Source organism: Furipterus horrens, unplaced genomic scaffold, assembly GCF_987537825.1.
Source record: "Furipterus horrens unplaced genomic scaffold, mFurHor1.1.pri manual_scaffold_4, whole genome shotgun sequence".
NCBI classification, from domain to species: Eukaryota; Metazoa; Chordata; class Mammalia; order Chiroptera; family Furipteridae; genus Furipterus; species Furipterus horrens.
In genome coordinates this window covers 187942748-187958592 of record NW_028327174.1, presented here as the reverse complement: position 1 = coordinate 187958592, position 15845 = coordinate 187942748, and the positions used below count along the sequence as shown (strand labels likewise).

At 53.9% G+C, this 15845-nt stretch overlaps 1 protein-coding gene across 1 annotated transcript in view; it reads right to left on the bottom strand.

Moving 5' to 3' along the window:
- COL27A1 (collagen type XXVII alpha 1 chain) overlaps positions 1-15845 on the bottom strand; it is a 126080-nt gene that overhangs the window by 24103 nt on the left and 86132 nt on the right. The window contains exons 29-37 of the mRNA XM_090274618.1: positions 13491-13544; positions 12869-12913; positions 12741-12785; positions 12400-12453; positions 11426-11479; positions 10542-10595; positions 9057-9110; positions 7733-7786; positions 3704-3811 (exon numbers count right to left, since the gene is read on the bottom strand). Coding sequence (XP_090130744.1) covers positions 3704-3811; positions 7733-7786; positions 9057-9110; positions 10542-10595; positions 11426-11479; positions 12400-12453; positions 12741-12785; positions 12869-12913; positions 13491-13544 — 522 coding nt within the window. The remainder of the gene's footprint in view (positions 1-3703; positions 3812-7732; positions 7787-9056; positions 9111-10541; positions 10596-11425; positions 11480-12399; positions 12454-12740; positions 12786-12868; positions 12914-13490; positions 13545-15845) is intronic.

Genomic DNA, 15845 nt, shown 5'->3' with positions numbered 1-15845 from the left:
GGTGCCTGCTGGTGACACCAGGCAGGCAGGAGATGTGTTCTAGGTCCTCCCTCATCTCTGAGAGGCTGGGTGTCACTTCTGATAATCCCTGAGGTCACATTCCACTAATAGGGTCCCTCTCTGTCTCGGGACCTAGGGCATTATCCCAGGAAAATCAGCTGCCCTCCCCCACTCTCCCACTGAGAGACCCAGGACACTCCCTCTATCAGGCCATGCTGCCCCTCCCTCCAAGGCATCCCCAAATGCTGCTCTCCCCTGCCCTGCCTTGGAGGGGGGGGGGCAATCTGGCTTTGTCTCCATAGTTATCAAGGAAACTCAGTTCAGTAGTGGTTGAGTGAGCATGTGTGGTGTGCATGGGTGTGAGGTAAGAAAGCAAGATAGGGAGAAGAGAGTCCTGACCTGGGCCACACTGGGTTGGGATAGGGCAGGCAACATTTCTGGCTTGGAAAGGACATCCCAACTTTCCCCAGAGAAAAGTCCCTGGAAGGCTCAAACCTCAAAGGGAGCTGGGAAGAATATCTACATTCTTGGCAGGCACCAAAGGGCTGGTTTGACTCGATCCCTTTGGCTGCATTAACAAAGGCACATGCTATAGGATGAGGGAGGTGAAGGTCCCATCTCAGAATAGGAGTTGCACTCTAAGGGGAGCACTGACTGATGGTGATGGGAAGGGGTAGGAAGAGGGGATCCTAGGGGAACAAGGTAAGACCTGGGCTAAACCAGAGGGACATAATTCCTGTCGGCAGATTTCAACAGCTGCCCTAAGGGTGGCCAGTGGATGAAACTTACGGAGGTGGGGGGTGGGGTGGTGGTGGCATTAATTTAGCATAAAGGAGACATGTCTGCTCAAAAGACACAAAATGGTAAAGGTGTATTGGAGAAGATGACTCTGTCCCAAAGGGAAATGGCAGTCACACCATCCTAGGGCCCTGAAGAAGTTAGACGTAGTGGCCCTGGAAGGACCATGCACAGGCTGTGCCATATCCTGGTGCTTGAGTCCTCATGTGACCCTGGACATGTCCCTTCCCTTCCCTGTGCCTGTTTTCCCCACCTTTGACATGAAGGTCTTGAGCTAGCCTTGCATTGCCCCGTACGGTGGCCCTTAGCCACATATGGCTACTGAGCACCTGAAATGTGGCTACTGTGACTGAAGGACTGAATTCTTAATCTGATTAGACTTTAATTAACTTAAAATTAAACTTAAAAATGGACAACTGAATTACTAGAAAATGTTTAAGTATGTTAGGAACAACTTGGGATATAAATCTACATTTTCAACTGTATGTTTTATAAAATCTAAACACTGATCAAGTTTTTTCAATGAAAATTTGGCATCTGAATTGAGAGGAGCTGTAAGTGTAAACTACACATTGGACTTCAAAGACTTAGTGTAAAAATGCAAAACACCCTGATGATAATTTTTATATTGATTAAATGTTGAAATGTTTATATTTTTGATATACTGGGCTAAAGAAAATGTTACTACAATTAATTTAATCTGTTTCTATTTACCTTTTAAAATATGTGACTATTAGAAAACTTTAAATCATACACATGGCTTGTATCTGTTTCTATAAGAGAGCCATGGGCTTGACAATTTCAAGGTCTCTTGCTCCTCCAGTAATAAAATAATGACAGTCATCACAGCCTCAATCACGGCGAGGCACTGTGTCTACACTCTATCTTGCATCTCATTCAATTCTCACCATAGGACTGGGAGGAAGGGATGATTTATCCCATTTTAGAGCTAAAGAAACTGAGGCTCAGTGAGATGAAGGCATGGTCTGCAGGTCCCCCAGCCAGGTTAGAAAAGAGACATGAAACCTCAGTTTCTAGGTACCCCTTGGCCCAGACTGGTCCCGGTTGGGGAGCTGTGAAATCAGGATTCAGGGGCGGATGGAATTTGCTGGGGGACTGAGGTGATTGCAATGGCTGATCCCTTGTCAGAAGGAGAACTGAGTCAGCACCAAAGTGTTCAGTACAGGGCCATGAAGACAGAGTCTCCCCCAGGACAGGGCAGGCAGCTGGCCACTTGTTCTGACGGGCCCTCTGCAGCTGGGAGCTTCCCCCATGGTGCGGGAAACCCTGAGTTAAGTGCTGGCACATCCAGTGGGGTGAGGCTCTGGGGCCAGAATGAAGACTTGTACTGGGCCCCTATCCATTTGGATGTATTTCTGGGAAGGCCCTGATGGCTCATAAAGTTCTATTTTTAAATACTCAACTGTTTTCAGGCCACAGAGTGGGAGATATTTGTCTGGCAGTTCTGTTGCAAAAGAGACTCAAATACAGGGTTCTCACCACCTCCATCACCCAACACACACTCAGTCTGGCCCCAGTGAACCTCTTTACAGTTCTAGTATGTGAGCATTGGGAGTGGCAGCAAAATATGAACATAACACTGCTACCACCACTACTACCACTGAAAACAGCTGCATCACCATGTCCACTGCCACCATCACTGCCGCTGCAATCAGTATCACCAACACTACCACCATTATCATCACTGCCATCAGTACCACCGTCACTGCTTCCATCACCACCACCACCATCACTAACTCCATCATCACCACCATCACTAACTCCATCATCAGCACCATCACCACCATCACTAACTCCATCATCACCACCACCACCACCATCATCACCATCATCACCACCACCACCATCACCACCACCATCATCATCTATCACTACTATCACTAACTCCATCATCACCACCATCACCACCATCACTGACTCCATCATCACCACCATCATCATCACCACCATCACTAACTCAATCATCACCACCACCACCATCACTACTCCATCACCACCATCATCAGCATCTATCACTACTATCACTAACTCCATCATCAACATCACCACCACCACCACCACTAAAACCACCTGCATCAACACATCCACTGTTACCACCATGACAGATACAACCATCATCACCACCTCTACCACCACCATCACCATCCTCACCCTCATAATCACCTTCACCACCATCAGCACTACCAGCTTCCAGTCATTTCCTCTTCCAAATTCATAAAGACAATCTTATATTTCTGGTGCATTTCATAAAGTGCTTCCCTATACAAAGTTTCACTGACACTTTATAAATGAGAAAACCAAGGTTCAGAGGGAGGCAATGCTTTGTTGAAGGTCATACAGACAGTGGGTGCTTGAGCTAGACCTCAACTTTTGGACTTTGGCTCCAGCACTATTGCTGCCATGTTTTTGCCCATTCCATAGTTGTGATAGTCAAAAGCTCACTAAAAAAGAGCCCCTGGAATGTTGGGACTCAAAGTGATCTCAACACACATTCCTTCCAAATTTTCATCATACCAAGGGTGGGACCTGATGAGGGCAAGGGCAAGAGCAAGGTCATACAGCAAGTAATTGATGGAGGATGGGGCCAGCACCTCTCCTGCTGAGTTCACCCTGCTAAGTTCAGTGTGGCTGAATGTGGGCATTGGGCAGGACATGGTCATCAGGGGCCAGGTTTGTGTAGGGTATAGCAACCAGCTAAGGAGAGTGCTATTACTCTTAAGGTACTGGGGAGCCCTAGGGGATTCAGGCAGGGGAGGAAGGACTGCAGCAGAAGACTCTTAGGGAGCTCCTGCCAAAAGGCCTCCCACTCAATTGCCTGAAGTAGGCATGAGTGTTATTTGCTGTTAGGAGCCCTACATGCTGGCACGCAGCCAGGCACACTCACCCGGACGCCGGTGATGCCGGGGGCGCCGGGGGGCCCGTCCTCGCCCATCAGTCCCTCAAGGCCCTTCTCACCACGCTCACCGTCAGGCCCTGGGTCACCCCTGTCGCCCTGGGTGGGAAGGTCATGAGGAAAAGAGAGAGAGAGAGAGAGAGAGAATAATTAGTCACCAAGCTCAGCAGAGGGCCCAAGCCCAAACCTCAGGGCACATTCACATGTCCACAGCCGACCAGCTTCTGGATTCCCCGACGGTTCCCTGAGCTGCCAAAAGGGTTGGGCTGGCAGGCCCTGCTGGCGCAGGGAACATCCTGACATGGCGATTGCTGGTGTCCGTGCCTGGGCCCGGGAGAAGCTGGCTTGGGGAAGGGAGGACCCTGATCACACCCATCCCATGAAGCTTATAGGAAAGGGCCAGGTTTGGGAGACTAGGGCTTTCTCTCTCCAATGTAGAGACACAGGGAAGACAAGAATTGTAATAAGCTGAAGTAAATTTTTATCAAGGAAAAAATTCACCCAACTCTGCTTCTTAGAACTTTTTCCTTTTTTTCTGAGTTGTATTTTCGACCTTGGCTCACATGCCAGGAGTTTACATTAACACGAGGTAATGATTCTGATTGCTGTGTTACTAGTCTCAGAGCAGTAAGACAAGGGTTCCAAGGCTGCACAGCCCGTTAGCAACGCACTAAACTTTAAAGGCATGACCCAATCAGACTGTATAGTCCCGCAATCCTTTCGTTCATGTTCTTCTCTTCGATGAGCATATTTTCTCATTGCTGCTGCTCTGCGGGGTTCTCCATCTCACTGGCTGTAGAGCACGCCCGCTGGCGAGTGGGTGGCAGTTAGCACTAAAGCACTGGCCCTGTCCCAGCCATGTCTGGCAGGCAGGCTGAGCCAGAAGGGGGCATGGGCTCTTGCCCTTGGCCCATGGGCAGAGCCGGTGCAAGGGGAGCAGCGTAGGCAGTGGCCACAGAGGGACAGGGCAGGGCCCATCAGAAGGTTGCCTCTATCAGGGTTGGTAGGCCTGGTGGGACCTATGGCCAGTCTGAAGGTGGCCCAACTGTGATTGTCGGAGAGGCCCTCGGGAGCCATATGAACTCATGGGTACGAGGAAGGGGTGGGTGGGGGAGTAGGCTTGGAGAAGCAAAGTGTCTCTTGTTTCCCAGCGCCACACCATACGAGGGACACAGGTAAACTGGTGTGCATCCAGGAGAAAGAGCGGGCTCAGTGGGCGTGAACATGGGAACAGGATCACCGAGTGCATGTGCTGCAGGCCGGTCCTGCTGGAGTCTGGGCTCTGGGTGCATGGGGCCTATGTGGGGGATGGTTGGGGCAGTTCCTAGCTCAGCCAGTGGAGAGCGGTCCAGAGAGGACACAGCTGAGGGAGAGAGACTCCAAGTTACTGTGTGGGCCAGCACAGAGCAGATCTGGGCACCAGAAAAGGGCCGGACAGGTTGCTTCCAGAGGTCTCTTCCCATTGAGATTCGCTGATTCCGAGCATGGCCTGACCTGGAGACAGGGGGCTGGACCCAATGACCCTCTTGCAGATACCCCTGGTCCCAGGATTCCCCTTCCGGCTCATCATCCCTGGCCACCTGCTGTCCTAGCTCTCAGAGGCAGGCAGCCAGCTGCTCAAGTGGCTGAGCTGGTTTGCAGCAAGGAGCACTGGCCCAGGTCCTGCAGGATCTCAGGCTCCAGGGGCTTCCCAGACTCCCACAGCCTGGGCTCTCACACAGCTGGGGTGGGAGTCTTTGTGGATCCCATGCAGACAGGGCTCTGGGGGTTCTAGAGAATCCCAGAGTTCTAGGACATCTGCCAACACTCAGAAGAGCCTTACAAGGTGACTAGTTCAACTCTCTCAATTTACGGGTGAGGACACCAAGGCCCAGAGAGAGGTAGAGACGTCCCAATGCCACATGTACATCAGTGGCAAAGCATGGTGAGGGCCCAGGGTTCTGGTTCCTTCCATGCTAAGGTTCTGTGCTCAGGGGACAATACCTCCCTCACCTCTGGGGCTATGCTAAGTTCAAACCTTGCTATCACTTCTCAATAGCTATGCGATCCTGTGCAAATTCCCTCATTTGTACAACAAGCACCAAAGTGTTACTATGAGGGTTGAAAGAGGTACTCCATGTAAATAAATAGTTTAGCACAGCCTCTGGCCCATGTGCTAAGAGTCACGGCCACTGTCCTCAAGCGACGGGCTGGCTATCAGCACACTCAGAAGAGAGGATCGGCATAAAAGCACTCTAAACTATAAAGTGCTGTGCACCTAGCAGAGGTTGTTTTCACCATGAAGGCGATTCAACAAACACCACAGAGAAAATAGGTTCTCTCCTGGAACTCACTTGAGGACCAGAGAAGACAGCGCACATCTGCCTGATGCCTCTGGCCCAGGGGCTGGGGAGAGCCGGCTTTGGAGGGAGTGAAAGAGGAAGCAGCCAGGCTGAGGGGCCATGATAGGGGAGCAGGAAAGGCTGCGTGAGGCACCAGGCCTGCAGACCCCTCCCCTCCCACCTCAGCCACGACTCTGAGCAGAAGCAGGCCCAGAAGGGGAGCAGGCCTCAGCATAGCGCCTGTTTTCTCATCTGCCGAGGAGGGATCACAACGCATCTAGCTCACAGGGTTGCTGGGAGGATTAAATGTGTTAATTCATGTAAAGCTCTTCAGGCAGGTGGTACAAGCCCACAGTGAGTACACAAAGCACTTTAGCCAGAATGTTCTTCAACATCGCCTAACAGTGAGCAGGCACTTTGCAAAGGGTGTGGAGGGGCTTTGAGGACGCCCTGGTTACACCCTAGGATGCAGCAGGGTGGGAAGGGAGAGAGGCAGGCGGGGGCGCACTTGTCCTTGCAAGAAAAACATATGGCAGACGGGAGCCAGCCAGGGGCGGTCACGGAGGCATCCTGGGAGAAGGGGAAGCCCTGGACCCTGAGCAACAGAGGGGACAGGACAGTAGGGGTAGAGGTCTAGGGATGGGGGGCATTCAGGCCCAGAGAAGAGGCATGCTTATCTGAGGTCACACGGAGAGTAACTGGATGACACAGGGAATCCTGGGACATGGCACTTGGGACCCTGGGCTGGGGAACTGACTCACGTAGCGTTACAGGTCAGCTCTGGGGACAGCCCACTGCTGGGTCAGAGATGGAAGCCACGGACAGGCCTAAGCTGGAGGTAAGATTGGTGTCGGAGAGGAGCGCTCACCTACCCTGGGGTAAGGGGAGCTCTAGCACCCCCTTGACATTCTGGCATCTGTGGCTGACAGATGAATCTATGTGGCAAGTCTGAGTTAGGCCCACAGGCTTTGATACCAGTGAGCCCTGGGTTTGAATTTTGGACCCTATAGGCACTGGATGAATACACTTCTACCTCTCTCTGAGCCTCGGATGCTTCACCTTCAGAATGGGTATGTGGTATAGAGGGCAAGCCAAGGCTTGGGTCTTGGCTGTGCTAATTATTAGCTGTGTGTCCTTGGGCAAATTGCTCAACCTCCCTGAGTCTCCATTTATCCAAAGACAGAAGTTAACCCTGTAGTACGGGTCAAGGTGATCCATTTCAAGGACTTAGTGTAGTCCCTGGTACATGCATGACTAGTCCTCCATAAGTAGTAGCTTACAGGTCATGGGTGGTAATTATTATTTTTCTGATCTTTTAGGACGTTTGGAAGATAATCAACAACAAAGCTGTTGGCTCTGGGCCCGGCATAGAGCCGGCACTCAGGTACCACCCTTAGCCAAGAGAAGCTGCAGTTTTGAGGAGAAGGGGAGTGGGGAGGAGTGGAGAGTGGGGTTGGTTCTCAAAACCACCTGAGCAGGGTGGGGACAGTGGGCAGGGTGGGGGGCGGGCGTGGGACAGGGCTCACCCATCACCCACTCTCCATGGGAGCCAGCCGGAGTTTTGCTCTCACAGCTCTCTGGGAACCTAATGCTTCTGGGGGAGAACTTAGGTCTTGGATGGGATGCAGTGGGGGGACAGGTAGAGGCCAGTTCCAGAACACCTTCTCTTCCCCAAACCTTGCACCAGACGGACACTCACCTTCAGCCCGTCAGGCCCTGCAGGGCCACTGTCACCCTCGAGGCCCGGCTCTCCCTGGAAAGCGTGGTGGGAAAAGACAAGGAGGCATTACTGGGGAGGGGGCCCCATGTGTTTTTGCTTCCTCTTATTCCTCGAGGCAGGACCCCCAATCTCTGACCTCTAGGCAGTGGGGCCCTGGGACACACACACAATGGGTGGCTGAACTGGGAATGAATAGGAGGGTTGAAGCACCCGCTCAGTACCCAGAAAGAAGAGGCAGACTCCAAGCACAGCCTGCTGTCTGCAGGGTAGGCTGGGGCAGGGGCTGCATGAGGTCTCAAGTTAGAAATTGCTGACCACAGAGCCATCCTGGTTGGTTGGTTGGTTGGTGAGACCAGGAGGCAGTGCAGCCTAGTGGGTGAGGAAGGCTTAGGCCCCTCTGGGCTTCCCAATCTCTGGCAGTTTGACTACAAGCAAACTATTCGGCCCCCATAGGCACCTGTTTTCTCATCTAAAAATGGGGCTGATCCCACTTCCCTTAAGGGCTCCTTCAAGGCACAGTATAAGCACCCACAAATGGTAGCCACTGGAGATACTACTCCTGGGATCAGAGTAAGCCCTCATGGAACTCCTTGGCGGAATCCCATTTCTCTGAGGAGGAAGGCCAGCCCTCTGACTTTCTTGCCAGCAAGTTTGAGTATGATACCCGGACCTGGATTAATCCAAAAGAAACTGATTTCCTGGTTGCAGGCCTTCTCAGAGCCTTGAAAATGCTACTGCTAAGGTGTAAGAGGGGAAAATGAGCACGCAGTGAGTCCCAAACATTTTGACCCCAGAATGCTTTTCTTTGAAGAGCGCCTCTACGCTCTGGAAATGCTGACCCACCAAGAGACTGAACAAGGCTCCAGAGCAGTGGTTCTCAACCTTCCTAATGCCATGACCCTTTAATACAGTTCCTCATGTTGTGGTGACCCCCAACGATAAAATTATTTTCGTTGCTACTTCATAACTGTAATTTTGCTACTGTTATGAATCATAATGTAAATATCTGATATGCAGGATGTATTTTCATTGTTACAAGTTGAACATAATTAAAGCATAGTGATTAATCACAAAGACAATATGCAATTATATATGTGTTTTCCGATGGTCTTAGGCGACCCCTGTGAAAGGGTCGTTCGACCCCGAAAGGGGTCACGACCCACAGGTTGAGAACTGCTGCTCTAGAGAGTCATGGTCTATTTCTGCAAGTGAGGAAACAGACTCAGGGATACTGAGTAAAGCCCTCTCCCACCCAAACACTCTGGGGTGGCTTTCCAGGGAGAATAAATTTGCTTCAACTTACGCGCTGCCCAATGAGGCCCTGCTCCCCAGGGGTGCCCAGAGGCCCAAGGTCACCCTAGGAGAAAACAAACACGAGTCCATGGGGGCAGGTAGGGCCAGTCCCAGTCCTCACAAGCTCTGATTGGGGGTGGGGGTCAGCCCTCTCTTCCCAAGAACCAAAGAGAAGCTGTAAAACACCAACCAGAACCCCTGTCCCAGTCAGCCCAGGCCCCCACCACCACCATCACAGCTCACACATATATAGCATTGTTCTAAGTGCAATCCACCCTTTAACAATGCCGGCATTAGGGCCACAGTCGAAACTCTGCACATAATTAGTCACCCCACATATGCCGATTCCCAATCTCGGGTTTGACCCTTGAATAACGCAGGTTTGCACTGCAGGGGCCAACTGAAAAAAATCCTCATGTAAGTGAACACACACAGTTCAAACCTGCGTTGTTCAAGGGTCAACTGCACGTTTTTATTTCACACATTTAATTCTCGTAACAGCCCTATCAGCAAAGGTTATTTCCTTTTTATAAAGGAAGACACTGAGGGGCCACAGGGTTAAGTAACAGGCCCAAGTTCATGGCTAATAAGTAACAGGTTCAGGATCCAAACACAGGTAGCTTGGCTGCAGAGAGGATCAGATACAGAGGTGGCAACTCCGGCTGGCCACCTCTTCTAATCTCCCTGAGAGCCTTGAAGAGAAACCCAACAAGGAAGAGGCCCCCCAATAAACCAGAATCAATGTCACCACCTCCCCAAGAGACCCCCAAAGGGCCTTTCTCCTGCGATGATTTGTAAGCTACACTCCCTCCCTGCTGGCATCCGGGGCACAAGGAGGACGCACAGCTCTGATCCCTCAGCCCCTCCCCAACCTGAACTGTCCTCACTTCCATCAGTTTGATTGAAGGGCTGGTTTTCTGCATTGTTCGAGCAAAGGATTCTGGAAGCCCTGACTGACAGTCCCAGGCTGGTCCAGCTCCCGCTGAATGGCTGGGAGACTCAGGCACAGATGTGGGCTGGTCTGCCTCAAGTCCCACAGCCCCTGCCTCAACAATGCCCTCTGGCCGGCCACCAAGCTCGCTCTTCAGCTTTGGAGCCCGCTTAGGGAGCAGTGTCCTCTGCCGACAATGGAGCAGGAAGGAGGCTCCCCTCAGAGCCCAGGTATCAATGGGCGCCTATTTCCCAGCACGTAATGAGGGGCATTGGTCCTGAAATGGAGACGGTATCGGGAGGCCAGGAGGGAGGGCCACCCCGGCATTGGGGAAAGGGCAGGTGCCAGAGAGAACATCGCTGGGCAGGTGGCTGGGGCGGGGGCACTGGGCCAGCTGGGCCCTCTGCTGCGGCCACGGCCGGGACCCACTCCCCAGCCAGGTGCACAGGGAACCCATCATCGCGGGCACAAGAAAGGCCCGTTTCTCTTCGGCGGGGAGCACGTGGCTGCCGGCGGGGAGCTGGTTTCAGCAAGTCATTCTGCTCTTCTTTCACCCGTCCTCACCTTCATCCCGGCTTCCCCAGGAAGGCCCGGTTCTCCCACCGCACCTGGCGGCCCCTGCAAGAAAATGCCATTGGTCCCTTCTAGAGCAAGCTCGTTGTAAGGGAGGAGATAACTGAGGTAGGCTCAGAGAGGGCAGGGGATGTGCCCGAAGTCACAGAGCGTGACAGACACAGAGGGGTCTCGGAGCTTGGAGATGTGACTAGGGGAAGGGAGGTGACAGGCTCCGGCTGCTGAGCCTCAGGGCTACCCAGAAGCTGCTGGAGCCCTCTCCCTCCCCAAGAGTGTGGTTTACCACATTAGGAGCCCCTTGGCAAGCACAAGGGGGAAAATTTCATGATTCACATAAGGCCAGGGGAGGAAGCCAGCAACTGCTGAGTGATTCCAGCCTTGCTCTCTGCAGCCGGGCCAGGAAGACAAAGGCAGGAAGTAGTCCTGAGTTATCACCACTGGCATGGCTGCATACACCTGGGGCTCAGTTTTCTCCTCTGGATAAGGCAGGGGTATCTGAGGCTCCTTCCAAGCTCCTTACTGCATGACCTTAAGAGCGCTGATTCTGCAATCAAACCTAGGCTGGGTTGAAGTCCCAGCTGGGTGGGGGCAGTGCATTGCTGCTTTCCCTGTTGCCAGAAAGAAGGCACTGCCATCCCCCTACCCCCTACCCCCCAACAAGGGTCTTGGCAGTGTGCATCCCACGCATTGCCCCTGGATTGGGCACCCAGCTCTCACACTCTGCCATTAGAGTGTCTCTACCCTCTCGGCCAGGGCGCCTGCTCTCATCTCTGCAGCACACAGGCCAGGACAGAGACCCCTACGGAGGCAGGCTGGGAGGCGCTGACACCTCCTTAGCAGCATCATGGGACAAACTAGGGACCCTCAGCACTCACCTTGGGTCCCATCTCTCCTGGAGGCCCTACTGGTCCCTGGGGTCCCTGTGGGCCCTAGAAGACAGACAGACAGATACATAGACAGTTGGGAGAAGCCAGCCTGGGCCCTCTTTGGGGTCTGAGGATTAATAATGCAGTCTGGAGGAATGGGTGATGGTGAGTATCCACAAAACCTGGGACCCTGCAGCCCCCACCCCCCCCACCCCCAGGCCACGCTAAGGGTCCTGGTGTCTCCAGCGGATCTTCATCAATCCATCTGCACATTGTTCTATTCATCTACCTAAAAACCAGTGGGGCCTTCCCTGCTCAGAAACCTTCCAGTTCTGAAGTCTTGCTCACTCTGTTCCCTCTGCCTGGATGCCCTTCCACCTCAGATGCACTTCTGGAAACCTCCAACACAGGCCCTGGTCAAGCCACTGTTCAAAGGGGCATCTGCTTGGGTCTCAAGATATGGGACTGCAGTGCGGCCTAGGGGACAGGAGCCCCACTGGGGACTCTTCCTCCTGAGCCCCTGGAGACCCTGTTTTCTCCTCTCCATCCTCAGCAGCACCGCTTCACAGCCTCCCTGCAGGGCGCCCTGATACTTGGGTTGCCCCCCAACTCAACCATGTCTGGCTCTCACCCCTCCAGCCACACTGGTCTCTGCAGTTGCCAGTCAGCTTGTTAGTTTATTCTCACCCTTCCCTTCCCTTTTCACTGTGCTAAGCACTCTCTACACATTTTCTCATTTCATCTCTACGACAGGATGACAGTACCAGACCATTATTCCCACGTTACTAGCAAGAAAACTGAGGCTGGAGGCTTAGACTCAACCCAGAGCTCCTGAGCTCCCCAGCCAGTGCTCCCCCTGCCCCATCCAAGGCTGTGACATCAGCCTCAGCACACTGTCCCTCTCCAAGTTCTCTCCTTGTGTGTCCCCCCAGCCCACACCAGCTGCCCGGGCAAAGATGCAGAGGAAGGGAAAGGGCACTTACCGGTTCTCCTGGGAGGCCCTTGGTGCCTGGCGGGCCCGAGGGACCTGGGATGCCCTGCAGAGACAAACAAAGGGGACTTGAGTCCCTCCAGGGTCTTCTCCGCCCTGCCCATCCCTTGGCCTCAGTCAAGCCATCACAGCTTATGAGGTCCTACTCCCCAGCCCTCTGCTGGGTGACGATGGGGTCACTGAGTCCCAGGGAAGAGGCATGCTGGAGGGTCTTCAGTACAGGGAGTGGGCAGCTAGAAGCTTTGGAGTTCCCGCAGCAGGATGGGAACTTGGCTGAAGGGGTCATGGCCTTTCCACACAGCCCACAGAATTTCAGGAACCAGTGATACTTACGGGAAAGCCTCGTGAGCCCACGTGCCCTCGCTCGCCAGGTGCACCCTGGAAGCACATTTGGTTCATTAGAAGCACATGGCACAAAGCAGGGAGCGGGGCGGGGGGCTGGCAGCCGCGGCCTGACGTACCTGCTGCCCAGGCTGGCCCCGTCTGCCCTGTGGTCCTGACGGGCCCTGCAGAAAGCAAAGCATTGGATGGTGGAGAGGGGACTTGGGAGGCCCCTTGACAGAGGAGGGGCCCACACTCCCACAGGAGGTAGAAGGAACCATGGGATCCACCCCTCTCCCCAGTGCGCAGGTGGGGAAACTAAGGCCCAACAAGGGGAGTGGCTCGCCTTAGGTGCTCTGGGTCAAGAACTGAGGCCCGAGTGTTCCTGAAGGGGCTAGAAGCAGCCTCGCCTCTCAGGGGCCCTGGAAGGGTTTGGGGGTCCAGGGGGTGGGGCCAGAGGCCATGTGTGATTTCTTCCTCATTTCACACTGCCCTGCTCTCTCTCTCTCTCATGCACATGCTTTCTGTGTTTCGCTGTCTCAAAGCTCCTGCTCCCTTTCGCTGCCCCCATGCTCACTGCTTAGTGGTTGCTGGGGGGGGGGGGGGCTGGGGGCGTGGCCAGATGAGCTCTCAGGAACTACTGTACAGCCTCTCAGAGGCTGCCCCCAAGGGGCCTGGTGCTGAGGAGGGGTGAGCCCCGTTTCCTGGATTCTTGACTGAGCATGGGAGGTGAGAGGAAGAGCAGGCGGTGGGGGTCCATACCTTCAGCCCCCGGGGCCCCTGCTCCCCAGCTGGTCCGTCCGGTCCTCGGGGGCCCTGAAACAGGGAAAAGGGACTAGCACAGCGGACAGCAGGGGTCTCCCTCGGGCCGGGAACCAGGAGGTGGGGCTGCCCAGAGCCTTTGAGCTTCTCCCTGCTGAGCCTGAGGCTCATCCCGTTCTCCTTGCCCCGCCCCCTCCCCCCGCTCAGTCTCGCCCGGAGTTGGGCCACCCCTGTGCAGTGTGTCTGCTGGGATGGCTCTGTGGGGGGCTCGCCTGGGTGTACTCAGCTGGAGGCCTTTTACCGTCCCACACGGGGTCGGTGGTACCTTTAAGCCCTGTTTCAAGAGACCTTGGGCAGTTGGCCCGTCAACCCATTTCACAAACATGGAGACAGAGGTTCCAAGCCAAGAGACATGTGGCCACGTCCCCACGGCCAGGTCTTCAGATGCTGCTGTTGCACGCTTTTCCCAGAGCACACTTGGGCCTAAACAGGTATAGGAACCACAGCCCTTGGGGAAACTGATGGAGAAGGGCCTGGGGAGGGTCTGCCTGTGGCCACAGCTCCCTCTCCGGGCAGCTGTCCAAGCCAATCTGATCTAGCTCACATGAGGAACAGGGCAGGAGTCAGGCAGCTGTTCCCTGGAGTTCTGGATTCAGGTCTGAGCCCCAAGACAAAATTCTTGGTATTTTGAGAGCTAGGAGGCCTCCAGGGCGGGTGGGATCTCCCTTTGCCCCCACTGCACAGATGGGAACACTGAGGCCAAGGGATGTGAATGGTCTAAGGTCCCTTAGCACATCAGCAGCTGGTATCCCTTCCAGTGTGTCCCCTCCATGGGATGGGACACAGATGGGATATGGTGCCCTGGGAAAGGCCCCATAGAACACTGATATCTGTTCTGTTAGGGGTCAGAGAGGCTGTGTTGGGGAGACAAAGAGGGTCCTATGAAAGTATGAAAGAGGCCGGCCCACCCAGCCTGGGAGCTTGTTGACCGGCCACAAAAGGAGGCTGGGGAAGTGCCTGGATGGAGGGGAGGATGGGGGATGAGAAAACAGAACAAGAAATTACTTACAAACCAAACAAGGAAATTTTCAATTAATAATTGAGCTGGAAAAAGTGAGTTGCTCTTATCAGCTGCCTGGGGCTCTGGATGCTTCAAGGCCACACCACAGCCTTAAATAGCGCCCCGCTGACTAAACCAGCTGGGATGGGAGGCCACAGGTGGCAGGGGCTGCAGCAGGGTGGTTTGGTGGTTCAGCTGGGAGCCTTTGTCCCCAGGGTCCCCAAGCTGAGAGCGGGTGGCCAGTGCTAGGCACTGTGGCTATCTCTTAGGGAGAAGGGATTGCTTTTGCTCAGAAATGGGAATGAGAAATCTTTATAATGCCCATGGACAGCTTAGCCTCTGGCCTATAAAGTAAGTGCTCATTAAAACCTGGCTCTGCCAGAGGAGGCTGCAGGCTCCTGAGGGTCAGGGACATGGAGGAATGGCTCAAGTGACTCTGGATTCAGTCCCTTCCTCAGAATTGGCAACTTGTATCATGCTGTGTAGAAGCGGCTGAGTTGCCTCAGGTTCAAGACGAGGTCTGATTACAGGTTGTGTGGGTACAAGTTCTGGTTTTGCTGCCAGCTTGCTGGGTGACCCCGGGAAAAACCCTTCCCCTCTCTGGGCCTCAGTGTTAGGTGGACACTGTCAGACCATGTGTTAGACTTACCCCCTACCTACACCCCAACTCACTGATAAGGGCCTGGTGGAGATAGAGTCAGATTGAGGTGGGGCATCCTGGGCCATGGGAGCCAGAACAGAGGCTGAGCAGAAGGGTGGGCCTCTGGGCCTTTCTGAGAGATGTCTTCTGACCACTGGCCTCTGTCTCCAACAGAGGCATAAACCTCCTGGGAAAGGACGAGCTCTGGGAGTGGAGCAGAAGCCTAGAAGCATCCAGGGCTTGACCCAAATCACACAGCACCCTGTTTATCCTAGGAATCAAAGCCTTTCTGGAGAAAGATGATATGATCTATAATAACAGTACCAACAATAGAAGTAGTAGCAATAAGAGTGAAAGTTGTTGCCCTCAACTTACAAATAAGGAGACAGCTGATGGTCACACCACTAGTAAGGAGAGGAGCCAGCATTTGAACCCAAGTAAGCCAGATGGTTCCCCATCCCTACCTGTCACTGTTTATCAGTGTGAGAATGAGCTCCCCATCACAGCAGGTGTGCAAGTCAGGGCCTAGGAGAGCCTGCCAGAAAGGCTCTGCGCTGGGGCAGGCTAAAATCCCGGTTACCTAGGGGACTCTGCTATCCCCTGGGAGCACCAGAGAGCTCCGGAAGCTCAGGCTGGCTCAGGAGAAAGAGGACCA